The sequence below is a fragment of the Cygnus atratus genome, chromosome 10 (assembly GCF_013377495.2).
Source record: "Cygnus atratus isolate AKBS03 ecotype Queensland, Australia chromosome 10, CAtr_DNAZoo_HiC_assembly, whole genome shotgun sequence".
NCBI classification, from domain to species: Eukaryota; Metazoa; Chordata; class Aves; order Anseriformes; family Anatidae; genus Cygnus; species Cygnus atratus.
The window spans coordinates 16,147,456-16,169,127 of record NC_066371.1 but is presented as its reverse complement, the minus strand read 5'-3'; the positions used below and the strand labels follow the sequence as shown (position 1 = coordinate 16,169,127).

The following is a 21,672-nucleotide window of genomic DNA, read 5'->3' as shown; positions in this document are numbered from 1 at the left end:
GCCTGCTGGCACCCTGCCTGGTCGCGGCCTGGAGCCTCACGGGCCCTGCCACGGCCGCCACAGGCCCTGCCGCGTCCCTCGGCACGCGTACCGCAGGGCCAGGCCCCGCAGGGAGCGTGGTCCCGTGGGGACCGGGCTGGTCACCCCCACCGCTGCGTGAACGGCACGGCCACCGGCGGGACAGCCCACCGTGAAGCGCCCCGCAGCACTCGCGGCGGCACGGGGCAGCTGTGCCACCGCTATTTATTGGCCCGGAGCTGGCCGAGCCCCGTGTGTGGGGACAGGGGACAGGAGCAGGGCCAGAGGACAGGCGGGCTCCCTGCCGGGCGCTGGGTGCTCCCTTGCTGGGGCTCAGATCCAGCATTGTGCCCCGGTGAGGCCGTGGAAGAGCCGGTCCCTGCCGGTGCCTGAAATGGAGACGGTGCTCAGCCGGTGCCTGCCGGGTGCTGCCCCTACGTCCAGCCCCAGGGCACGGCGGGGACAGCACTCACACGGGTCCTGGGCACGGCCGTCAGATGGCTCCTGTGTGGAGCAGGGAGAGGCGGCCGGCATGGGGGCGGCCCTGCTCCTCCCGGCCCCGACTCCGCTCAGCCACGTCCCGGGAGCTGCTGGGGGAGAGGGGAGGGCACGCTGTCAGGGACACCCGCCAAGCACCGCGTCACCAACCTCACCAACCACAGGCTGTCTCTGCTCCCACCGCCGTGCATCGCGGGGTGGCTGGGTGACGCGGCTGGAGGTGGCTGTTGTCCCCCAGGGCTGGCGTGCCTCCTCCTTGCCATGCAGGTGTCCAGTGCAGGCTGGGCCAGCTCCAGTGACCCCTCGGGCTCTCCTTGCGCAGCCTCTCACCCCTCGTCATCCCTTCTTCCAGCTGGTGCTGGGAGCAAGCCCCATGCTGTGCTGTGCCACCCCCCACTGCCTGCTCCAGCCTGGGCACCAGCATGGCTGTCCCCTGGCAAAATCGCCATCCTTGTGCCTAAGGGTCAGAGCTGCGCCCTCACCCTTGGGCAAAGGCAGCCCACAGACCACAGCCAAATCTGGGCGACATTAAACACCCCTCCGATGCCACATCTCCCTGCCTGGCTGCAGGGACATTACAGGAGCCTGTGCCACCGACCCGGCCGTGTGGCACCCACCTCTCACCCAGGAGCAGCTTGCTGGGGGCTCGGCTGCTGCGGGAGGAGCAGAAAGCGGCTGTGAGCCCCGGCCTCGCCGTGCCGCGCCATGCCGTGCCATGCCATGGGCTGGGACTCACCTGCACACAAGGCTCCGAGCCAGGCAGATCAGGCTGGCCAGGAGCAGGACACCAGACACGGTCAGCACGGCCACAAACCAGGCCGGCGGGCGCCACACCGCCTCCGTCCGCGTGACCACCAGCGGCTTCTTCCGCAGCGTCTGCAAATGCGGGGGTGAGGAGGGCCGGGGGCCGTTCCCAGACAAGGGGACGCTGGCCGCAGGGCACCGCTCACCGTGTGCCGGGCGGTGGTGCTGGCTGGCACCGTGGTGCTGCGGGGGGTGACGTGCACCACCAGCGCCACCACCGTGCTGCGGCGGGGGGCCCCAGGGCCGCCCCACACCTCCACCAGCAGCACAAAGGTGTGGGGTTCGGCCAGGCCGTCAGGGACGTAGGAGAGGGTGCTCCCATCCAGGCGAAAGCGTCCGTCCTCGTTGCCTGCGCGAGAGGGTCCGCTCAGCGCCATGGCCGAGGTGAGGGGACAGGGCTGGCACTGCAGCTGGGCCGCTCCTCACCTCCAATGATGGCGTAGGACAGCGCAGTGGTGTCGGGGTCACCCCAGCACGCCAGGTGGGTGACGGGCTGCCGGCTGCCTCTCCCGGCCGTGATCCACAGCTCCTGCACCTCGGGGGTGCACCGCGGCTCAGGCACGGCCTGCGGGGAGCGGAGGTGGCCCTGCTCCGTCCTGCCCGGCTCCCGGGAGAGACGCGCAGCCTGGAGCCCACCCCGGGGCGGACACGGGGACACGGCACCGTGCTCACACCTGCAGGTGCACGGCCACGTTGCACAGGCGGCTCCGCCGGTTCGCCGGGTCCAGGTCGTTGTGGGTGTCCGTCAGCCGCACCGGCAGCCGGTAGCTCATGCGCGGCGGGGAGCCGAGGGGACCCACCACGCGGATCTCGCCTGTGGGGCGGCGTCAGTGCTGGGCACCTGCAGGTGCTTGGGGGGGCACAGGGGCTGGGGAAGGGGACAGGTGCTCACCGCTGTGCGTGTCGATGGAGAAGGGCTGCGTGGGGCTGGAGCCCCCCTCGAGGCTGTACTCGAGGCTGTCCAGCGGGTGGTCGCGGTCGGTGCCATTCACATACCCCACGACGCTGCCGAAAGGCGCCGTCTCCAGCACGGTGAAGGTGAGGCCTCGGGGGCACTCCGGTGGGAATTCGTTGACGGGTGTCACGGTCACGAGCACAGGCACACGGGCTGCGTGGCACACAGTGGCTCAGCCGCGCTGGCACCGTCCCACAACCCGCCCCGCGCTGGGCACGCTCCCCTGGGGACATGGGGGCAGTGCTACCAGCTGTGCGCCTTTGGAGGAAGCATCACTGGGGCCACAGGAGAGGAGCACTTCCTCTGCTGTCTGTTGTTTGCAGTGTCCAAAAGGGCTTTGCCCACCCCACTCTGACCTCCCCCAGGGCACAGGGGATGTGGGCACTCACTGCTCCGCGGGGGCTGTCCCCCGGCCGTCACCACGACAGTGGCCGTCAGCTGGAAGCCCAGAGCAGCCATTGCCTGCGAGTCATAGTCCAGGGTGGTGTTGACCTGCCAAGACACGATGTCCCGTAGGGCTGGGTGTCCCCCAGAGCCACTGCCATGCCGTGCCCAGCCTGATGGAAGGTGCTGGAGGGTCCCTGTGCCCCCAGGAGGGGCTCGCCAGCCCCAGCCCCGCTCACCTGCAGCCGTGGCCCCTCCATGCGGAAGCGGGAGCGGGAGCCTGGGGGCCCCTCCAGGGCGTAGCTCAGGGACCCCTCAGCACCAGCAGGGCTGGTGCACCTCAGTGTCACCAGGGTGCTGCCAGGGGACACCGTCTCACGCACCTGGGTCCTGCAGTGGGGCGGCTGGTGGCTCAGCTCCATGCCCGGGGCACAGAGGAGCATTCCCCTCCCGGCATCCCCCCCCCAAACCGTACACGTAGAGGGCTGGGACGCAGGATGGTGCCTGCCGGTCCCTCCCCTGCACGGTGACATTGATCGTGGCGGTGGCCTGGTCGGCAGGTTGCAGCGCATTGTAAGCCCGGACGAGGAGGTGCACGCAGGCCACCTCCAGCCGGCACGTGCTGCGGATCACACCCGTCACTGTGGGAGGTGGCGCAGCCTTCTGTCAGGCACGGGGACAGGGACAGGGTGGCCCTAGGAGTCCCCCAGTGCCCCCCCGCTCACCCTCGTCAATGGTGAAGAGCGCTGGCACCGTGGGAGAAAGGATGGCGTAGCACACGTTGTCACCGCTGGCGTGGACCTGCGTGACCACCTCCAAGGGGCCAGAGCCCTCGGGCACCATCACATCCTGCCGCGGCTCCCTGCGGGGACAGGTGGCAGCGTGGCATGGCCTGGTGCCACCAGCACCCCCCGCCCAGCCCAGCCCCACTCACAGGATGGTGACACGGGGACGGTGTGACGGCAGTACCTCCACTGTCACAGCCCCGCTGCAGTTGTGCCCGTGCCGGTCCGTCACCTCGATCTCCAGCCTGAAGCTCTGCGGGCAGTGCCAGGGAGACAGCCCGGGGTGGCACCGGGGACAGCGACAGGGACAGCAATGGGACAGGGATGGAGAAGACAGATATAGGGATGGGCAAGGCAGGGATGGGGATGGGGATGGGGATGGGGATGGGGACAGAGACAGGACTGGGGATGGAGAGGGACGTGAATGGGGCTTGGGATGGAGGAATAGGGACAGGAATAGGGACGGAGATGGAGATGAGGCCAAGAAGGAGACGGGAATGGGGATGGGAATGGGGACAGGGATGGGGATCAGGACAGGAGTACAAACAGAGGCACGAATGGGGATGGGATGCCGAAGGGGACGGAGCTGGGGTTGGGGACAGGAATAGGAACAGGGCTGGAGCGCTCTTGGGGCATGGGAGGAGGATGCCGAGAGCTGCGGGCAGTGCCAGCAAGGGAGATGCGGTGCCGTGACAGCACGGGGATGCTGGTGCCCACCTGGGTGTCCTTGCTGGGGCTGAAGCCGCTGGCAGGCGCCAGCACCAGGCCCCGTGGGGTGAGCGTGAGCGGCGTGCCATCATTTCTGAGCCGGAACTGCAGGGGGACAGCGCACAGCCCTGTCCCTGTGCCCCACAGTCCCCAGGGGTGGCTCCCGCTGGCAGGGGCCGCGGGACAGGGGGCTGCAGGCACTCACCGTCAGCCCGCCGAGCGGCTGCGGCAGCACCATGTGCAGGGGGGGCCCGGGGCGCCACGTCCGCCGGCACCCGCACCACGTCCCCGCCCGCGCTGGCGAACGGGGCGTCACAGCGCAGCGCCTGTCCCGCTGTCACCCAGACAAAGAGCCACTTCGTCACCTCCTCTTCGCCGGGGCAGGCAGCGCGCAGCGCCAGCGCGTACTGGTTCACCCGGCGGGCGTCGAGCTCGGCGCCGGCACGCAGCGTCACCTGCCGCGAGGGTACAGTGCCCAGCGGGGTCCCCGCAGGCTCCCGCCACGCACCGTGTGCCGCAGCCGTACCTCTGCCCGAAAGGTGGTGGCGGGCACGCCGACGGCGCTGATGGCGATGGGGTTGAAGGGGTGGCCAGGCTCAGTGGTGCGCGGGGTGACGGTGGGGTCGGTGGGGGTGCCGGGCTCGACGCGCACCAGAGTGACATTGGGACTGCCTTGCACGGCGCTGCAGGACACGGTCACCTCGGCCACGCGGGTGCCCGGCGCCGCGTCCTCGCTCAGGGTCACCACGCGGGGCAGGTCAGGCAGGGCTGGCGGGACACCGCGGGGACCGGCCCCACATCACGTCGCTGCCAGTGGCTCACCCGGCCACGCTCAGGGACCAGGGGCCTGCCCCCCAGCATCCCCATGGGCACGGTGGCCCTGCCGTTCTCACCTGCTGGCCTTACAAACGTCCCTGGAAAGAACCGAGTGTCACTCCAGCCTGCTGGGGACGTCCCAGCACCGCCCTGGGTAGCCCTCTGGGACACCCCGGTGGCACCCCAAAGACGTCCCCAAGGCACCCCAGAGGCGCCCCAGCCTCTGAAGCCAGCCGGGCAGCTGCTGTCCCCGTGCCCAGCCCGGGCTTGGCACATGAGGGCACTCTTGGGGACCCTGTCCCGTGTCCCCCTCCTCTCGGGGTCTCCCTGGGGGTGCCTCCGGAGCCCCGCGGCCCTACCTGGGGCACCGAGGAGGAGGAGGAGGAGGAAGGCGAGGCGTCCGCGCGCACCCATGGCTCGCCGGCTGTTTGGGACAAGCCGGGGCCCGTTGCTACGGGTGCCCGGCACCACCCATGCCCGGCGTCACGCCGGCCACCGCGGCTCCCGGCCCAGCCCCGGGGCGGGGGACACGGCATCGCCGCGCTGCCACCGCCTCGCCGCCGGGGAACCGGGAACCGGGGAACCGCGACAACAGCGGCGGCGGCTTCTCCCCGTCGGGGTCGCGAAGCGGGGCGGGGGCTCCGCCGAGCAGGCGCTGGCTCCGCGCTGGAGTTTCCCGGCCGGGACCGCGGGTCGTGCCCGGGCGGGCCGAGCGGGGCCCCGGGGCGGCGGGGCGGGGCGGGGCGGGGCGGGGCGGGGCCGGTGCGGGGCTCGCGTCCCGGCGGCTCCCATTGGCGGCAGAGCCGGGGCCGAGCCGCGCTCCGCGGGGCCGCTCCGCCACCGGGACCGGCACCGGGAGCGGCACCGGCGGGGGCCGGGGCCGGGGCCGGGGCCGGGCCGGGCCGGGGATGCACAGCGCCCGCCTGGACGGCGGCCTCGGCCAGCGCCGCGCCGAGCCGGTGAGTGCCGCGGCGGGCACCGGGGGGGGCCGGGCGGCGGCGGCGGGTGTCAGGGCGCGGCGCCGCTGGTGACAGCAGCGCGGGGACCCCGCGCGGGGGGAGCGGGGCGGGCCGGGCCGGGCTGTCACCCCGCGGGGGGACCCCGGGGACAGGGCGTCCCGGCCGCTACCCGGTGGCCGGGCCGGGGGCTGCGGGGCCGGGGCGCTGCTGCCGGGCGAGCGGCTCCGCGGGGCGGGCCGGGCCGCAGCCAGCCAGCCCTGCCCGCCTGGCTTTCCGCGAGAGGAAAGCGGACGGAACACCCTGCTTTTGGGTGCAGACAATAGGAATTCGAGAAAGAGGAGCGGCCCGGCCGCGGGGACGGAGCGCTCCTTCCGCTGCCCCCCCCCCCCAGCCCCCCCGACAAGGCTCCCGGTGTCCCCATCCTCCCCCAGCACCCCTCCAACCCCGCTCTCTTCGGGGGTCCCCAGGCCGGGGGGCGCAGGCCGTGGCGTCCCGGCACGGGGGGAGCGCCGAGGTGGCGGGGGCTGCTACGTGCCGCGGCCCTGTGTCATTTCCCGCAGGCACGGCCGGGGCCGGGCGGCTGCTTGCTCACCCGACGTGCCGCTGCACGCCGCCCGGCTCCGCGCCGCAGCCGCAGGAAAGCGGGGCCCGGGGCTGCGGGCGAGCCGAGGCCTGCGTCCCCTGCGCGGCGCGGGGGTGAAGGCGCTGACCTGCCCTTTCCCTGCAGCGCCGCTGCCGGGAGCACATGCCAGGCACGAGGCCGGCTGCCCATGACCCCCGCAGGCCGCCCGCCCCCCAGCGCCCCAGCTCGGCCTGCAGCGAGGAGGACGAGGGGGGCCTGGCCGCCCGCTCGCCCCCCGCCAGCGAGCGCAGCCTGGAGTTTGACTCGGGCTACTCGGAGACGTCGGGGGGCACGTGGCGAGAAGAGGAGGTGACGGTGCTGCGACGGCACCCGCCGCCCTGCCACCGGGCGCACCAGCTCTCCGCCGGCGCCGGGGGCCCCGCGCCCGCCCGCCGCGCCCGCCCCAAATCCACGTCGGACGCCTGCCTGGAGCAGTGGCGGGCGCTGGAGCCAGCTGATGGGCAGGACTGGACGGTGTCGCTGCTGTCACAGAGCCGCAACCGGCAGCCCCTGGTGCTGGGGGACAACTGCTTCGCCGACCTGGTGGAGAACTGGATGGACCTGCCCGAGGTGGGCGCCGAGCCCCGGCACCGGCCAGCCGCCGAGCCCTCGCGCCGGCTGGGCAAGCCGCCCGCCTTCCTGCTCAGCCTCTCGGGAAACGTGCGCCGCAAGCTGGCCAGCATGGCCCGGCCCCGAGGGGCCGAGGGTGCCCGGCCGGGGAGCCGTGACCCGGCCAAGCGCCTGTCCTGCCCGCTGGGGCTGGGCGGGCAGCCCAAGGGCGCCTGCTTCCACCAGTCCCACAGCAACATTGCCCAGCTGGCTACGGACTTCCACCGCTTCGCCGCCCTCATGAACAGCCGCAGCCGCCAGCCCATCATCTGCAACGACGTGATCGGCTACATCTAGCCCTGCCCGTCCCCTCCTCCGCTGTAAATAAACCCCAGTTTTGTATGGTATGGACACAGCAGCGTTTGTGGGGTTGAAGCGCCGATGAGGGGTGAGAGGGCATCGGGCTGCCTGCTAGCGCAGGGTGCTGGCATCAACACAGAGACCACGCAGCAGAGCTTGTCCTGCAGCTTTTATTGCATGGGGCCGGCGGTGCTGAGGGGGGTGTGCGGGCACCCCCCTGGTGCATGACCTCCCCTGGGTTCAGGGCAGGATGCAGAGGAGCGGGGGGCACTCCTCCTCCTTGTCCCCCTTGCACAGGTACTGCAACTCCAGCTGCCGCAGTGCCCCGGCACGCTCCATGCCATCCGACAGCCTGCAGCAGGGGAAGGAAAAGTGGGCTGGGCGCAGCTCATCCCCCGAACCCTGCTTGGGCCCCCCAGGCTGGGGAAGCTACATTTGGCTGGTCCCAGGCCCCCTCCCCAGCCCCTGTGGCTGGGGGCCAGGCGGGGGTCCAGCGTGGGAAGCGCTGCCGGCAGCAGGATGTTTACCCTGCAGCTGGAGCGGCTCAGGAGGGACAGGGGCCCCGGCACCCAGCAGGACCGGGGCATGGTGAGGAGGGGGGGGCCGCTTACTTCTGCGCCCGCTGCCGCGCCTGCGTCTCGTCGTCATCCTCCCAGTCATACAGCATTGTGGTGCCTCGCAGCAGCTTGCTCACCGTCCACCCGTGCTCCCTCTGCAAGAGCAGAGCCGGGTGTCAGGGTCTGGCCCCACGCAGCCCCAGGACAGCGGGGCGGCCGGCACTGCGCTCACCTGTAGCCAGTCCAGCAGCTCCTCCACCGTCATCTCCTGCCCGTCTGCCCCGACAGCCCGCACCTCCAGCCGGTCCCAGCAGCTCCACTCCTTCCCCCGGTACTGCAAGGGGAGTGTGGGGCTGAGTACAGCAGGGCAGGGACAGAGCCACCACCCCGGCACTGCTGCGGCCAGGGTTGGGCCCCGAGAGATGCACAAAGCCCCATTGAAGTGCTGCCCAGCCCCACACAATCGCCTCTTCTTGTGTCTGTGGCTCCCAGGGCTTTGTGACCCCGGCTCTGGCCTGAGGGAGCTGAGCGCAGGATGTGGCCCCACGCTGTTTGGCACGGCCGCCCTGCCATCTGCCCCCACTGCAGGCAGCACCAGCCCTGGCCCTGTCCCCGTCCCCACGACAGGCTGCTGGCACCAGGCTGCTGGCACCGAGCTGCTACTCTCACCCGCTCCAGGCGGAAAGGGCTTAACCCCATCTGCACTACGGCACCGCGGACCAGGCTGACCTCCCGTCCCGGCACTGTGCAAACCCCATCCCCGCACTGCGAACACCACCCACGCCAAGGCCACCAGCCCTGGGTGTGCTCTCGGTACTGGGTGGCACTGCCAACCACCAAGCCGTAGGACGTGTGCTCCTGCCACAGCCGAGCAGAAGACATCACGCCGCGTGTCCTGGCTCTGGGACACAGAGGTGCTGGCGGTCGACGTAGGGGTGCCGGGACCAGAGGGCACAGAGCGGCATCCTCCGCCCAGGGACGGTGCCAACCATGGCCAGGACACCCCGAGGCTGAGGCACAGGGCTGGGCACCCGCGGATAGCGGGGCGCAGGCGCGGTGAGGCCACAGCCCGGCTGGGCAGCCCGAAGCCAAGCTGGAGACGGCGCGGAGGCGTTGGAGGCGCCTCCCTCCCCCTCTTCCTGCCCCCGGCCCTGGGCCCCCCGGGCCAATCTGGTTCCAATCGGCGCTTCCTGCCGCGCAGGAAGGGCTGCCTCGCACGCCATAAACCCCCAGACAAAGGGGCCTCTATCGCCCAGACGGTCCCAATCTGGGCCTGCCCCCGTCCCTGCCCCGCTTTCCCCCTCCGGCAGCTGGGGGGGACCCCGGCCCCGCTCCCCCTGCAGCCCTGGGACCGGTGCCAGCTGCTCGCCGGCTGCCGCAGCTGCTTTTCGTGAGCCAGCTGCAAGCGGCTGCCGCAGACACGGAGCTGGCCGTGGGGCTGCTAGGCACCCCGGGGGAGAGGGTCCTACCCAGTAGGTGGGGGGCTGCTGGGGCTTGACACGGAGCAGGAGGCATTCGGACAGAAACAGGGTGCTGTTGCGGTAGCAGCTGAGGACCTGGCATCTCCACACCAGCTTGTAGACCTCCAGGCACACCAGGCCGGCCACTGCTGCCGTGGTGGTGACAATGGCGGGCACGATGCGCCCGGCGATGCGCTTGCTCTGAGAACAGGAGGCGGGGGTGTCACTGGGTGCCCTGCTGGGGACAGGGACCCGTGGGGGTGCCCCCCTCACCGTCAGCCAGTCGGCGGGGGGGATGCCGTAGTTCTCTGCACGCAGGTTGGACGCAGCCATGATGAAGTCCATGTGGGCGTCGTCGTCCTGTGGGGAAGAGCGCGGGGACGTCAGCATCCCCCAGGACACGGCAGCCACCGCCCTGAGCCCTGCGGCCACGGCACCTTCTCGAAGTGGATGGGCTCCATCACTTGTTCCTCAGTTCCTCCACCTAGCTCCTGCCTCCACCGTGCCAGGTCCTGGGCGAGGTCCTGGGTGAGCTCCATCGGCTGCCCAGGGTCTGGGGACATGGGGTCACGAGCCAAGAACCAGCACCAGCAGGCCTGTGGTTCCTGGCCCGTGTCCCCATGTCGTGCCGCGGCTCCTGGGGACAGAGGCGTGCAGCAGCCTTACCCCCAGCCTCCTCCACCACCTCCGTGCCTTCCGTGGTGGGGATGCGGAGCCCGTCCTGGGGCACGAAGGGCGGCAGGACGATGCTGCGGAGGATGTCCTGCGTGGCGGCGCGGTTGCTGTATGATGGCAGCTTGTACGTTTGGGCCCAGAGCTGGGCAGCAGCCTTGATGTATGCCACGTGTGCGTCCTGCAGAACCACGAGTAGGCGGGGGGGGTGGTCCCGGCAGCTCTGCCCCTTGCTGTGCTCTGGCACCCACCGCATAGCCCTCGTCTCTCCCCAAACCCCACCTTGTCCCCTGCATCCCCACGGCTCTCCCCTGCACTCACATTGCTGGGGTCGAACGTCAGCGGATGGGGACACCGCCTGTCCCCCGACCAGAATGGGACACCGGGGCTGGTTTCCTGGCACAGGGAAAGCAAAGTCGGGCCTGGAGATGCTTCTCCTGGGGAGGGTGCCAGGGTGGGGGGGGTGGGGGCAGCTCCCCAGGCGCTATGCTCACATGCGTGGGGGGGAAGGTGTGCAGCAGCTGAGCGATGGCATCGTGGTAGTGGCTCTGCCAGTGCCGGCGGGCCCAGCGCACGCAGTCCCCCCAGTCCCGCGGCCTCTCCTGCAGGCTCCTCCACACTCGCTCTGGCACCTCCAAGCCCTCCTGCTGTGCCGGCTCCTCCGGCAGCTCTCTGCAAAACCAGGCACTGCTGGCCTGCCTGCAGCGCTGCTGCGTGCGGGACGCAGCTGCCTGTCCCCGGTCCCCATCCCGGGCGGCTCCCAAGTCCGCACTCACTCCAGGAACTGGTTCACGCTCTCCGCAGGCAGCTGGAAGAGCCCCTCGAACTCATCGCGAGCCCACTGCGCAGAGGGGACAGGCGATGAGCAACGGGTCCCACACAGGGACCCGGCACCGCAATGCGCTGCCAGCCCCCTCCGAAGGAGTGCTGCTATGGGACAGTGCCCAGCGGGGACAGCTGGGGATGGGCTGGTGTGTGGGGCTGCAGTGCCCGGAGCCCCCTGGGAACCCTGGCCCAGGCCAAGCTGGGCTTGATGTTGGGACCTGAGGAAGGCGCTGGGGCTGCACGGCGGCTCCCAGCAGGAAACAGCTGGGGCTGCATCCTGCCTGCAGGGCCGGAGAAAGGGGAAGGGAAAACAAAAGGCCAGGAGCAGGGACCTGCAGCCTTACCTGCAGCGTGTGCTCAATGGTGTGGGGGTAGTACCGCAGGGTGCAGAGGGGGAAGGTCCCATCCGTGGAGCTTGTGGCCGACTCCAGTGGCTTGGTCACGGGGGGGACCATGGCCACCACGTTCCCCCGTGCGCCCTCTGTGCCCGAGTCCAGCAGCGGCGTGCGGGAGCGGATGCAGCGCGTCTCCAAGTAGGCGCCTGCAGGCAGCGAGGGCAGCATGTCTGTCCCGGTGGCACAGGGACAGGTGGGGGTCTCGGTTCCTTCTGCCCCTGCCCCCGGCACTCACGGGCATCCAGCGTGTCCACGGCGCTGACGACGCCGTCCAGCTGCTGGAAGAAGTCGTCCCCGTAGAGCTGCTCGGTGCCAGGCCCCACCTGGTTCTGGTGAGCCGTCACCTTCACGTCGGGGTTCATGCGCTTCACAGCTGCAGCGGCCACCTCCGCTTTCGGCTTCTACAAGGGCGCAGAGCGGGGGGACAGCTCCCGGGTTCCCGGGGAACACCCAGCCCTGGTGTTCCACCCAGCGTGGGACGAGTGGGAGCTCACCGACACATCCGCTGCACGGAAGAGGAACTGTCGATGCAGGTTGGAGTCTGCGACTGTGTCCATGTCGGTGACGGTGATATCCCCGCCCGGCCCCGCTGCCAGCCCCATCATGGCAAAGTTCTTGAGCAGCTCGCAGCCGATGGCACCGGCCCCCACCTGCTGGGGCAGCGCTGCTGCAGCTCCGCGCACCACTCAGCTGCCTCGCCGTCTCTCCTGCCCCACACCCTGCTCACCACGAAGTACTTCTGGCGGCCCAGCTCCTCCTGGAAGTTGGCCCCAAACACGGCGATCTGGCCATCGTAGCGGGATCCCCTCTGTTGGGAGGGGGGGCCGCGTGAGCGGGACCAGCTACAGCACTCTCAGCACCCGGCAGCTGCAGGGACTCACGGGCTCACAGTCCTCCTGTGTCAGTCCTGCAGCCCCCTCCACGGCCAGGCACTCTAAGGCGTCAAAGTAAAACCACTGGTCCAGGGGCAGGAGCTTCCCCGTGATGGCCTGGGGTGAGTGGGGCCTTGTCAGCTCCCTGTCCAGTGGGGTTCCCCGCGCCCCACACCGAGCACTCCGCTTGGCTCTGCAGCCGGAGCACGGTGTCCCCAGGCAGGCAGCAGGTGCCCTCTCGTGGCCACCGAGCACCACGGGACAGCCGTGCCGAGCCGTGCCGAGCCGTGCCGGCTGGCCTGCCACGTGCGGGACCCCGTGGTGGGTCCCTGTCCCCAGCTGCTCACCTTCAGCGCCTCCTGGGCAGCCAGGGCACCGATGAAGGACGCCACGGGGCACAGGTCCCCCGCGCTCACGCTGGCGAACGCTCGCACGACATCCTCGTCCAGGGGACCCAGCTGCGCGCCCAGGCTCCGCGCCAGCTCCAGCACCCGCTCAGCGTCCGCCTGGGGGAAGAGGGACGAGGGCAGCCTCGGCGAGGGGCAGGAGGGCCAGAGGGGCTGGGAAGGGTCAGGATGAGGACTCACCGGTGCCCGGGGCTGGGGCAGGCGGCCCCGCTCCTCACGGAAGGCGTGCAGAGCCCGGAAGGCGGCGTGCAGGCTGCGGCTGCGCTGCAGCTCCGTGGAGCTTCTCACTGGGATCTCGGGCATCGCCAGCGCCTGGCGCAGGGACTCCTGCCGGCACCGCGCAGGGATCGTGGGGACGGGAGCTTTTTGGGGGCACGGAACCAACTCTAGGTTCCCTGCCACCTGGGAGGCAGCACGGTGGGGCAGGGGGGGACACGTACATGTGAGTGCTCCTGGCGCAATCGCACCTGCAAGACCTGGCCCCCGCAGCGGTAGGGTGAGAAGGCACTCGTGTCACCGATCTCCAGTCTGAAGGTATCTGGGACGGAGAGGAGGGGACGGGCACCACGGTCACCACGGGGGACCCGCTGCAGCCCCCCGAGGCTGGCAGGCACTCACCCAGCACACGCACGGGGCAGGGCTCGCAGCCGTTCAGCTCCGTCATGCCGTCCAGGCCGGAAAATGTCACCAGGTCGCCATCACTGAAATGGTGGCCGTGTCCCCCCTGTGACCTCGCACACGTCACGATCCCCGGGTTGCCCTGAGCAGGGGGAGAGGTGAGCACGGGGAACCCGATCGAGGTAACATCAAGCCACTGAAGTGTCTCAGGGAAAGCTGTGGAGCTGGAGGGGCACCATGCTGGGGAGCGGGGAGGTGGCACGGAGCCTCCTACCTGGGAGATGTGCTGCACGGTGGCACAGAGCGGGTCCCCTTCTGCAGGGTCGTCAACAACAAAACGCTCCCCGAAGTCGCAGAAGAGCTGCCTGGGCAGGGACAGGGTGGGGCTTCGTTAAGCGGGAGCCTCATGGAGCTCCAAGAGTGCTGTCGGGTCCTGCCCCACAAGCAGGACAGGGACTCAGAGGGGACAGGAGGTGCCTGAGGCAGCAACGCTTAGGACACGAGAAATCCCTGCTAGACACGGGGACAAAACCCACACTGCAAGCGTGGTGGAGTATCACAACAAGGTCCTAGCTGTGACACAACGTCCTTGGGGACACAGCCCCCAGCCGTCGCACCCTGCCCCGCCACGTGGCTGCCACACGGTGCCGAGGTCTCCCTACCAGCCACTGCCCCCCGCCCTTACCCTGCCAGCCCCTTGGCGTCAGCCACGATGAAGCAGATGCCCTTGGCATGGCAGATGTCCCCGACACGGAGCTGCTCCTCCAGCGGCGACTCGGTCAGCACGACCACCTGCACCAGGGCGGTCAACAGGTGCCAGCACCCCAGGGTGTCCCCTGGCCGGGGCGTCGGGCTCACCTGGAAGGCGTCGAGGAAATCCTCCGACAGCTCCTCGGCGCTGACCGTCACCTCCACATCGGGGTTCAGCTCGGCCAGCCGCCGCTGCGATGCCTGGGCGCGGTTCTGGCCCACATCGCTCTCCCGCAGGAGGAACTGCGAGGTGGGCAGCAGCGGGCACCCCCGCAGGTTTGGGGTGCTGCCCACGCTGGTGGGGGCTCTCTGCCCACAACAGGTTCCCCCCCCCCCCCAACACCCCCCTTACTGGGACCCCCGGCCTGCACCTGGGAGAGGGATCCCCCAGCGGTACCAACACCCATTACCGTGACCCCCCCCCATCCATTACGGGGATCTCCTCCACTGCCCATACCCACACCCACTGCTATTAATAGGGCCCATTACCAGGACCTGCACCCATACCTGTACCAATTACCCACCCACTCACCCATCCCTATGCCCCTTAGGAGACCCTGCCCAAACCCGTGCATGGGGCCCCAGCCTGTGCTCGTTACTGGGACCCCTGCCCATGTCTGTACCCATCGCTAGGGCCCACACCTGTACCTGTCACCGAGACGCCCACCCATGCCTGCACCCGTTACCGGGACACTCACTCATGCCCAGACTCGTTACTGGGACCCCTGCTGATACCTGTAGGCATCGCTGGGATACCCGCCTGTACCTGTACGCCTTACTGGGACCCCCACCCATACCCATACCCATCACCAGGACACCAACCTGTGCCCGTACCCTGTATCGGGACCCCCAGCGGTACCCACACCCAGACCCCCAGCTGTACCCGTACCCATCAGTGGGACCCTACCCACACCCACAGCCGTTACCGGGCCCCCTGCCCGTACCCCAACCTGCCGCCAGCACCCCCACCTTGCACCTGCACGCAGCAGCCCCCCACCCACCCGCGCTCGTTACCGGGACCCCCCCCCCCCCCCATATCCCCCCTGTATCCCAGCACGCCGACCCGTGCCCGTACCCGTTCCGGGTGCCCCTGCCCACACCCGCCCCCCTTCCCCGTGCCCACCGCGGCTCCCCCCGTACCTGCTGGGCGCAGTCGGCGCTGCCGGCCCCCCGGGGGTCCCTCAGCACGACCCTCCCGGCCCCCGCCAGCACCAGCGCCGCCGCCACCTGCGCGCCGGCCCCGCGCAGCCCCGCCACCAGCACGGCCGCCGCCCGCAGCCGCCGCCCGCTGCCGCCGCCCAGCACGTACCTGGGGAAGGGGGGGACCGCTCAGCCCGGGGGGGGGGCGCGGAAAGGGGCGCGGGGCCGGATCCCGGCCGCCCAGCTCCCCCCGTGCCCCCCGGCACGCACTGCTGCCGCGAGTAGCGCGCCCCCGCCATGCCCCCTGTCGCGGTCCCGGTCGCGGTCCCGCCCCGCCCCGGCAGCGCAGCGGCGGGGGGAGGCGGGGGGAGGCGGAGGCAGAGGCGGAGGAGGCGGAGGAGGAGGCGGCGGCGGCCGGGACGATGGCGGCGGGCGGCTGGGAGGCGCCGTGGCGGGCGCTGGGCGCGCTGGGCCGGGAGCTGGCGGCCGAGTGGGCGGCGCAGGACGTGCGGGCCGCGCTGTGCCAGCTGCTGCTGCTCTGGCTGGGGCTGAGCCTGCTGGGCGTCCGCCTGGCCTGGCGGGCCTACGGCGGCGCCGTGGCCGCTCTCTGCTACCGCCCGGCCGCCCGCCGGCCCCCCGGCACCGCCACCGCCACGGGCACCGCCACCGGCACCGGCAGCGGCCGGCCCCGCGCCCACTCCCTGTCCCCCGCCGGCCCGGCCGGCCGCAACGGCGCCGCAGAGCGGCACTGCCCGCCCCGGTGAGTGCGAGCCCCCCGCCCGGTGCACGCCAGCCTGCGTCCCCAGCCCAGTGTGCTCCAGTGCATGTCCCCCCCCCCCTCCCCCCATATCCCAGACCAGTGTGGCCTCCGGGCACCTCAGTATACCCCAGTGCATGGCCCCGCCGCCCCCATGTTCCCAGACCAGTGAATCCCCCGTGTGTCCCCCTGTGCTATGCCCCCATCCCAGTACACCCCAGTGCATGGCCCCCCCACCCCCACGTCCCCAGACCAGTGAACCCCCCGTGTGTCCCCCTGAGCTATGCCCCCATCCCAGTACCTCCCAGTGCATGGCCTCCACGTCCCCAGACCAGTGAACCCCCCATGTGTTCCCCTGTGCTATACTCCCATCCCAGTACACCCCAGTACATGCCCCCCCCATCCCCAGACCAGTGAACCCCCCGTGTGTCCCCCCCAGGCCATGCCCCCCTCAGCACCCCCCGAGTGTCCACCAGCCCAGTGTACCCAGCCCAGCACGACCCCATGTGCCCCCCTCCAGACCCCTGTATCCCAGTAGGTGCCCCCCGCTCACGCTGCCTCTCTCCGCAGGGAGGGCCCTCCAGCTGAGCCGGGGAAGACGCACCGCGAGTGAGGAGCGCCCACCGTGCCCGAGACCGCCCGCATCATTAAAGCGCTGTGCCCCCCATCCCGCTGCCCCTGCTTTGGGATTCAGCACCAGAGACGAGGCCAGCGTTGTGAGGCAGTGGGGTTTAATGGGGCCGGGCCACCTGGCCTCACTTGGCCACGTAGTAGTGGGTGGGCACAAAGGGCATCTTGGTGACCAGCGCCGGGTGCTGCTTCTTCCTCACCTCGACGGCGAGCGTGGTGCCTGGGCGGCTGTGCGCAGCCTCCACGTACCCCATGGCGATGTTCTTGCCCAGGGAGGGCGAGGGGCACCCGCTGGTCACCGTGCCTGGGGACACGGGAAGATGAGCGGGGGCTGGCGGTCCCAGATACCCCCCCACTGACCCCCCCAGTGCCGCCCCCACATACCCACAGGCCTGCCCTCAGGGTCCAGAATGACTGCGTGTGGCCGGACAGGGGGCCCCACCGAGGTCAGCCCCACGCGCTTCCGCTTCGGCTTCTCTTTGGCTTGCGCCATGATGATGGCTGCACCGGGGAAGTCCATGGCTGCACGCCGACGTTTGCCTGTGGGATGGAGAGGGGCGAGGGCTGGCATGGTGGCTTCCCTACACTTTGCAATGCCCAGCGATGCCTGTGCAGTGGTTGGGTTGGAGGAGGCGGTGGTGGACACGGCCTGGACCTACCCAAGGTCCACATCAGCCCAGCCTCGGCTGGCGTGGTGGTCTCATCGATGTCGTTCCCGTACAGGCAGAGCCCAGCCTCCAGGCGCAGGCTGTCCCTGGCCGCCAGCCCCGCTGGCCACACCTCAGGGATGCCCAGCAGCCGCTCGGCCAGCTCCACCGCCTGCCCTGCGGGCACCGAGATCTGCACGGCATGGGGACGGGGACGACAGGGTCAGGGTCAGCGGGGCACAGCGTCCCACCAGGACCAGCCTCCTTGGGGTGCCCCCGCTACCTCCACGCCGTCCTCGCCAGTGTAGCCGCAGCGTGTGACCCGGCAGCCCGGCACGCCGAAGACAGTTGTGGTGGTGCTGGTCATGAAGGACAGCTTGGCCAGGTCGTCTGACAGCCCTGCCTGCAGCACCTGTGCCATGGAGGGACCTGGGGGGACAGGTGGCTTTGAAGAGGGGACAGCACCTGGGCGAGGTGGGATGCGGGGAGGGGAGCCCTGGCTGGGCGGAGAAGGCAGGGCCATCTAAGAGCCCCACAGGATGGCGGGTCTCAGGGTGAGAACCCCCTGCGGTGATGCCTGGTGCCAGCCCTCGTGGGGACCCTGCTACCTTGCAGAGCCAGCAGCGCGTTGTCTGAGACCTCCAGGTGCACGTCGCTGCCAGCAGCCCGCAGCTCTGCTGCTCTGCCCTGCAACGGTGACAGCGGGCTGGTGGCACGGGGCCGGCCTGGAGCCAGCCCCACGCGTGGCCGCCTGACCCACGGGGAGGGGGGAGCTCCTGCTCGTGGTGCGTCCCCCCCCGGCAGGTAGCGGCCGTACCTTCATGATGGCCAAGTCCTTGTCAACACAGCCCGCGTTGGACACCACGTAGAGGTGCTCCTCTGCCGTGTTGGTGACAATGAGGTCGTCCACAATGCCACCCCGCTCGTTGGTGAGCAGCGTCAGCGTGCCCTGCAGGACGGCACCCTAGGGAGCGCGGGCAGGGCGCCTGGCCCTGCACCAGGCAGCACCGGGGGGGCCTCTGCCTCTGCCGGGCCGGGTGCCAGGTGCCCCTCGCCCCCGCGTACCCCCCGGGCACGTGGCGCTCCTCACCCCGTACCTGGCCCGGCTTCAGCTCGGCGATGTCCCCCACCACCAGGCTCTCCAGGAACTTGACGCGGTCCCGGCCGTACACCCGCGTCTGGAGGGGGCCGGGGGTGAGGTGGGGGGCGGGGGGGCGGCAGCGGGACCCCCTCCCCGCGGCCCCCCCCCGCCCGCTACCTGCAGCATGTGGGACACGTCGAAGAGGGAGCAGTGGCGGCGGGTGTGCAGGTGGGACTCGAGGTGCCCGCGGCCGTACTGCACCGGCAGGCTCCAGCCGGCGAACGGCACCATCCTGCCGCCGCGGGACCGGTGCAGGGCGTCCAGCGGCGTCCGCTTCAGCCCCCCCGGCTCGGCCCGGCCCGGCCCGGCCCCGGCCCCGCTCAGCGCCGCCGAGCCCGGGCGGCAGCGGCACAGCGCGGCGCGGCAGCCGGCCCGCAGCATCCTCCGGGCTCGGCTCGGCTCGGCTCGGCTCGGCCCGGCCCGCCCCGGCCCAGCACGGCTCGACCCGCCCCGCCGGGGCTCCTGGGACATGCGGCCCGCCCCCAGCACCGCCCCCAGACCCAGAGACGAGGCACAGCGGCAGCGCCACAGCAGCGTTTATCCGGGGCTCCCTCCCCCCCCCCCCCCCCCCCCCCCCACGGCCGCGGAGCGAAGGGCGAGGAAGGCGGAGGGGCTCGGGGCAGGGGGCGAAGGCCCCCGCGGGAGGATCTCGGGCACAGCAGCGTCCACGCCGGGTCCCGTCGAGGCTCAGGTGTAGGAGAGCAGGTTGACATCGTAGCAGCCGTCCACCTGCGGGGAGAAAGCTGCCGTGGGTGCCCGCAGCACCGGCACCCCCCGCCCGCGGCCCCCCCACTGCGAGCGGGGCGCTGGGGGCACTCACGTCGAAGCGCCCAATGCGGGCGGCCGCCTGGCGAGCCCGGATCACCTCTGTCAGCACCCACATTTGCTGCACCTCCGTCGACACCTTCTCCGGGTCGGGGAGCTCCTGCGAAGAAGCAGGAGCGATGCTGTGGAGCACCATCGCCCGGCAGCGGTTTCCCAAGGCAGGGAGAGGGGGGCCCCGGCGTAGGAAAGCAGCAGCTGGGAACAAGGTGACCCCGAGCCTGGCACGGCGCGAGCATGACCTGTCCCCTCTGGCCGGCATCCAGAGCAAGGACGTAAACCGGCTCATTAGCTAATAATTAAAGACATAATCGCGCAGTCCAGAGTTTCAGCCTTTGGGACTCACAAGCTCGGCCACGGGGTTTGGAGCAGCTCCTGCAGCCCAGCGGTGGTGACGCTGCCTGCCCCAGCGCCACGCGGGGTCACACAGCGGTGACAAACCGAGGTACCCAGCCCCTCCCTGGGGGCAACTCGAGCACCCATCACAGCAGGTCACTGCCTCACAGCAGGTCACTGCCGGCTATGTGCCCCTGCTCTCCTGGGACTTTGCTCGCTCAGGGCCACCCCCCGGGGGCGTTGCCTCCCGATGCCGTCGTGGCGGGGCAGTGCCACACTCCCCCTGCCGCTGCTGGGGACCCACGGGGCTCCTCCTGTTCCCCAGTGCCCCACCGAGCGATGCTGTGTGCCCGCCAGTCCCAGCGGGACGCTCTCATCCCTGGGTGGATTTAATGTCTTCTCCGATCACATGTCCTGGTGGATTTTTTTTTTCTTTTCCTTCTGAACTCTGCAAGCTGCTCCCAGCACCAGGCTCGCTGGGCACTTCGGAGCACCCAAACGGCTCCTGGCTGGGCCCTGGAGCTGGCGATGGGCTGGGACAGAGCTGGCAGCCTCTCGGTGGAGTTGGTGCCAGGATTTAGGATCTCCTCCTGGGACGGGAGCGTTGTCCACCCCATCCTGAGCATCCCCGTGCTACTGTGTGCTGAAGCGCCGCCTGTCTCGGTGCTCTGCCACCCTGGTGGCTCCAGGCCCTGCTCTGCAGCCTGCCCGGAGGCGCACACATACCCCCGGCCGCTGAGCCCCCCACAGACAGCCCGGTCCTCCGGGCTTGGGAGTTATGGACCAGTTTGAGTCAGACAGCACCAAAATTTCAGCCAAATTCAAAGCTCAAGCAGGCTGCTCCGGGTAGGGAGGCTGCCAGTGCTTGTTTGGCTACAGCTGGCAGCCCCGCGTCAGTTCCCAGCCCCTGCTCAGGTGTTGAGCACCTCGAAGATGAAGGGCTTTGCTGGTGCCATGGGTGGCAAAGCCCCAAGGCATGTGTTTGCCTCCTGCCCCGCCACCGTGTGCCTTGGAGCAGAGCAGCCTCGGGGGGGGCCTGCCCACCCCAGGTGCCTGCTCCCCGGTGGGCGTTTGCTGCTGCACTGACACCACTCACCCCGTGCGGGCTGGCCGGCTGCTCCGGAGGGGTCAGCTGGGAGAGCCAGGAGGGGAAATCCTTCTGGGGGCTCTGCGACAGATCCAAAGGGTCACACCGCGGGTGTTTCCTGCCCGCCCCCACCCCTCACGCCACGCTTTGCCCCCTCCCCACTCTTTACAGGCATAAGGGGCATGCCCCCACCGTCATTCCAGGGATGCTGTCCCACTGCCCGCATGCTGCCCACCCCGGTGCGTGGTCCCCAGGCGGCCCGGGGGACCCCCCCAGTGTGCCAGAGGGTCACCTTCTGGGCAGGGGGGAACACCTGCAGCTCCTCGATGCTGAAGTGCAGCCAGGCCGGGGAGGGCTGCCGCAGGATGAAGCGCAGCGCCGTCACCTGCTCCATGTCGCACAGCATCTGCGGGGACAGGGGGCCGTCAGATGCCGGGGGGGGACGGGGACGGGGACGGGGGGGGTCCGGGGAGCGGGACCTGGTGGCGGCGGAGCGAGAAGTAGTCCTGGGAGCCCTCCTCGGTGTGCGGGCTGGGCATCAGGCGGTGGTCGCGGAGGCAGGTGACCCACCTGCGGGGCCCCGGGGGGCCGGCCCGCTGCACCCGCACGCTGAGGAAGGCGGTGTAGAAGTTCTTGAAGACGATCTCGTGCACCTGCGGGGAGCGCCGCGCGTCACGGCACCGGGCACCGGGCACCGGGCACCGGGCACCGCCACCCGCCCCGCCCCGCCCCGCACTCACATCGGCGGCGCCGCCCCGGGGGAAGCGCAGGTCGATGACGGCCACGCCGGGCCGAGCCGCCTCGGCCCCCCCGGGCAGCTGCAGCGCGGCGGCGGCGCGGGCGGCGCAGGGCAGCGGGGCGCGGCCCGGCCCCGCCGCTCCCGACATGGCGGCGCCGAGCGGGGCGGGCCGCGGGACGTCACGGGGCGCGCCGCCGCCAGGGGGAGACACCGCGCCGGGCGCGCGCCCGCGGAACCCTTCACCCCCCCCGCCCCCGGTGCCGGCGGCGCGCCCGGGCTGCGCTAGGGGGAAGAGCCCCGGGAGCGGGGGCGCGTCAGGATCGGGCCCCGGCCGCCTCCTTCCCCCCGCTGTGTCTCGG

At 70.9% G+C, this 21,672-nt stretch overlaps 6 protein-coding genes across 6 annotated transcripts; 2 read left to right on the top strand and 4 right to left on the bottom strand.

Moving 5' to 3' along the window:
- Positions 1 to 208: 208 nt before the first annotated feature.
- Positions 209 to 5,554, bottom strand: CDHR4 (cadherin related family member 4). Its single transcript, XM_035558217.2, is given in 19 exon segments — positions 209 to 407; positions 492 to 608; positions 1,134 to 1,169; positions 1,253 to 1,392; positions 1,467 to 1,669; positions 1,747 to 1,885; positions 1,995 to 2,134; positions 2,213 to 2,428; positions 2,665 to 2,767; positions 2,899 to 3,049; positions 3,135 to 3,300; positions 3,385 to 3,521; positions 3,594 to 3,697; positions 4,162 to 4,257; positions 4,358 to 4,399; positions 4,401 to 4,607; positions 4,679 to 4,920; positions 5,046 to 5,066; positions 5,328 to 5,554. Coding segments are annotated over 18 exon segments (2,295 nt in total). The 5' UTR covers positions 5,383 to 5,554; the 3' UTR covers positions 209 to 407; positions 492 to 511.
- A 308-nt stretch (positions 5,555 to 5,862) lies between these two features.
- On the top strand, positions 5,863 to 7,505 carry INKA1 (inka box actin regulator 1). The gene is made up of 2 exons (XM_035558218.2): positions 5,863 to 5,927; positions 6,655 to 7,505. Exons 1-2 carry the CDS (start codon positions 5,877 to 5,879, stop codon positions 7,453 to 7,455), a joined length of 852 nt encoding a protein of 283 aa, XP_035414111.1. The 5' UTR covers positions 5,863 to 5,876; the 3' UTR covers positions 7,456 to 7,505.
- A 109-nt stretch (positions 7,506 to 7,614) lies between these two features.
- Positions 7,615 to 15,453, bottom strand: UBA7 (ubiquitin like modifier activating enzyme 7). Its single transcript, XM_035558255.2, has 24 exons — positions 15,425 to 15,453; positions 15,155 to 15,323; positions 14,123 to 14,257; positions 13,950 to 14,056; positions 13,539 to 13,629; positions 13,265 to 13,406; positions 13,087 to 13,184; positions 12,827 to 12,973; positions 12,587 to 12,745; positions 12,249 to 12,356; positions 12,095 to 12,175; positions 11,862 to 12,017; positions 11,603 to 11,768; positions 11,317 to 11,513; positions 10,924 to 10,988; positions 10,642 to 10,819; positions 10,469 to 10,543; positions 10,142 to 10,328; positions 9,913 to 10,028; positions 9,749 to 9,835; positions 9,485 to 9,676; positions 8,248 to 8,349; positions 8,070 to 8,170; positions 7,615 to 7,810 (listed from the first exon to the last, which is right to left on the bottom strand). The coding sequence occupies exons 1-24, from the start codon at positions 15,451 to 15,453 to the stop codon at positions 7,699 to 7,701; spliced, it is 3,000 nt and encodes a 999-aa protein (XP_035414148.1). The 3' UTR covers positions 7,615 to 7,698.
- Positions 15,454 to 15,532: 79 nt separating this feature from the next.
- On the top strand, positions 15,533 to 16,578 carry TCTA (T cell leukemia translocation altered). The gene is made up of 2 exons (XM_035558221.2): positions 15,533 to 15,914; positions 16,482 to 16,578. The coding sequence occupies exons 1-2, from the start codon at positions 15,577 to 15,579 to the stop codon at positions 16,522 to 16,524; spliced, it is 381 nt and encodes a 126-aa protein (XP_035414114.1). The 5' UTR covers positions 15,533 to 15,576; the 3' UTR covers positions 16,525 to 16,578.
- A 47-nt stretch (positions 16,579 to 16,625) lies between these two features.
- On the bottom strand, positions 16,626 to 18,720 carry AMT (aminomethyltransferase). Its single transcript, XM_035558219.2, has 8 exons — positions 18,447 to 18,720; positions 18,286 to 18,366; positions 18,006 to 18,137; positions 17,797 to 17,875; positions 17,472 to 17,617; positions 17,201 to 17,381; positions 16,926 to 17,081; positions 16,626 to 16,845 (listed from the first exon to the last, which is right to left on the bottom strand). The coding sequence occupies exons 1-8, from the start codon at positions 18,708 to 18,710 to the stop codon at positions 16,667 to 16,669; spliced, it is 1,218 nt and encodes a 405-aa protein (XP_035414112.2). The 5' UTR covers positions 18,711 to 18,720; the 3' UTR covers positions 16,626 to 16,666.
- A 127-nt stretch (positions 18,721 to 18,847) lies between these two features.
- Positions 18,848 to 21,464, bottom strand: NICN1 (nicolin 1, tubulin polyglutamylase complex subunit). The gene is made up of 6 exons (XM_035558222.2): positions 21,315 to 21,464; positions 21,054 to 21,227; positions 20,867 to 20,980; positions 20,584 to 20,655; positions 19,150 to 19,254; positions 18,848 to 19,058 (listed from the first exon to the last, which is right to left on the bottom strand). The coding sequence occupies exons 1-6, from the start codon at positions 21,459 to 21,461 to the stop codon at positions 19,017 to 19,019; spliced, it is 654 nt and encodes a 217-aa protein (XP_035414115.1). The 5' UTR covers positions 21,462 to 21,464; the 3' UTR covers positions 18,848 to 19,016.
- Between the last annotated feature and the right edge of the window lie 208 nt (positions 21,465 to 21,672).

Coding starts and splice junctions, on each gene's coding strand:
- INKA1 (XM_035558218.2), top strand. CDS start 5,877: ATGCACAGCGCCCGCCTGGACGGCGGCCTCGGCCAGCGCCGCGCCGAG. Junction 5,928..6,654: donor GCCAGCGCCGCGCCGAGCCG/GTGAGTGCCGCG, acceptor CTTTCCCTGCAG/CGCCGCTGCCGGGAGCACAT.
- UBA7 (XM_035558255.2), bottom strand. CDS start 15,453: ATGGCGGGGGCGCGCTACTCGCGGCAGCA. Junction 14,057..14,122: donor ATTTCCTCGACGCCTTCCAG/GTGAGCCCGACG, acceptor GCCCTGGTGCAG/GTGGTCGTGCTGACCGAGTC. Junction 8,350..9,484: donor AGCAGCCCCCCACCTACTGG/GTAGGACCCTCT, acceptor CTCCCCTTGCAG/TACCGGGGGAAGGAGTGGAG.
- TCTA (XM_035558221.2), top strand. CDS start 15,577: ATGGCGGCGGGCGGCTGGGAGGCGCCGTGGCGGGCGCTGGGCGCGCTG. Junction 15,915..16,481: donor GAGCGGCACTGCCCGCCCCG/GTGAGTGCGAGC, acceptor CTCTCTCCGCAG/GGAGGGCCCTCCAGCTGAGC.
- AMT (XM_035558219.2), bottom strand. CDS start 18,710: ATGCTGCGGGCCGGCTGCCGCGCCGCGCTGTGCCGCTGCCGCCCGGGC. Junction 18,367..18,446: donor ACGTGTCCCACATGCTGCAG/GTAGCGGGCGGG, acceptor GGCCCCCTCCAG/ACGCGGGTGTACGGCCGGGA. Junction 18,138..18,285: donor CCGAGCTGAAGCCGGGCCAG/GTACGGGGTGAG, acceptor GCCGTCCTGCAG/GGCACGCTGACGCTGCTCAC.
- NICN1 (XM_035558222.2), bottom strand. CDS start 21,461: ATGTCGGGAGCGGCGGGGCCGGGCCGCGCCCCGCTGCCCTGCGCCGCC. Junction 20,981..21,053: donor TCTCGCTCCGCCGCCACCAG/GTCCCGCTCCCC, acceptor CTGTCCCCGCAG/ATGCTGTGCGACATGGAGCA. Junction 19,255..20,583: donor AGCCGGCCAGCCCGCACGGG/GTGAGTGGTGTC, acceptor GCTTCTTCGCAG/GAGCTCCCCGACCCGGAGAA.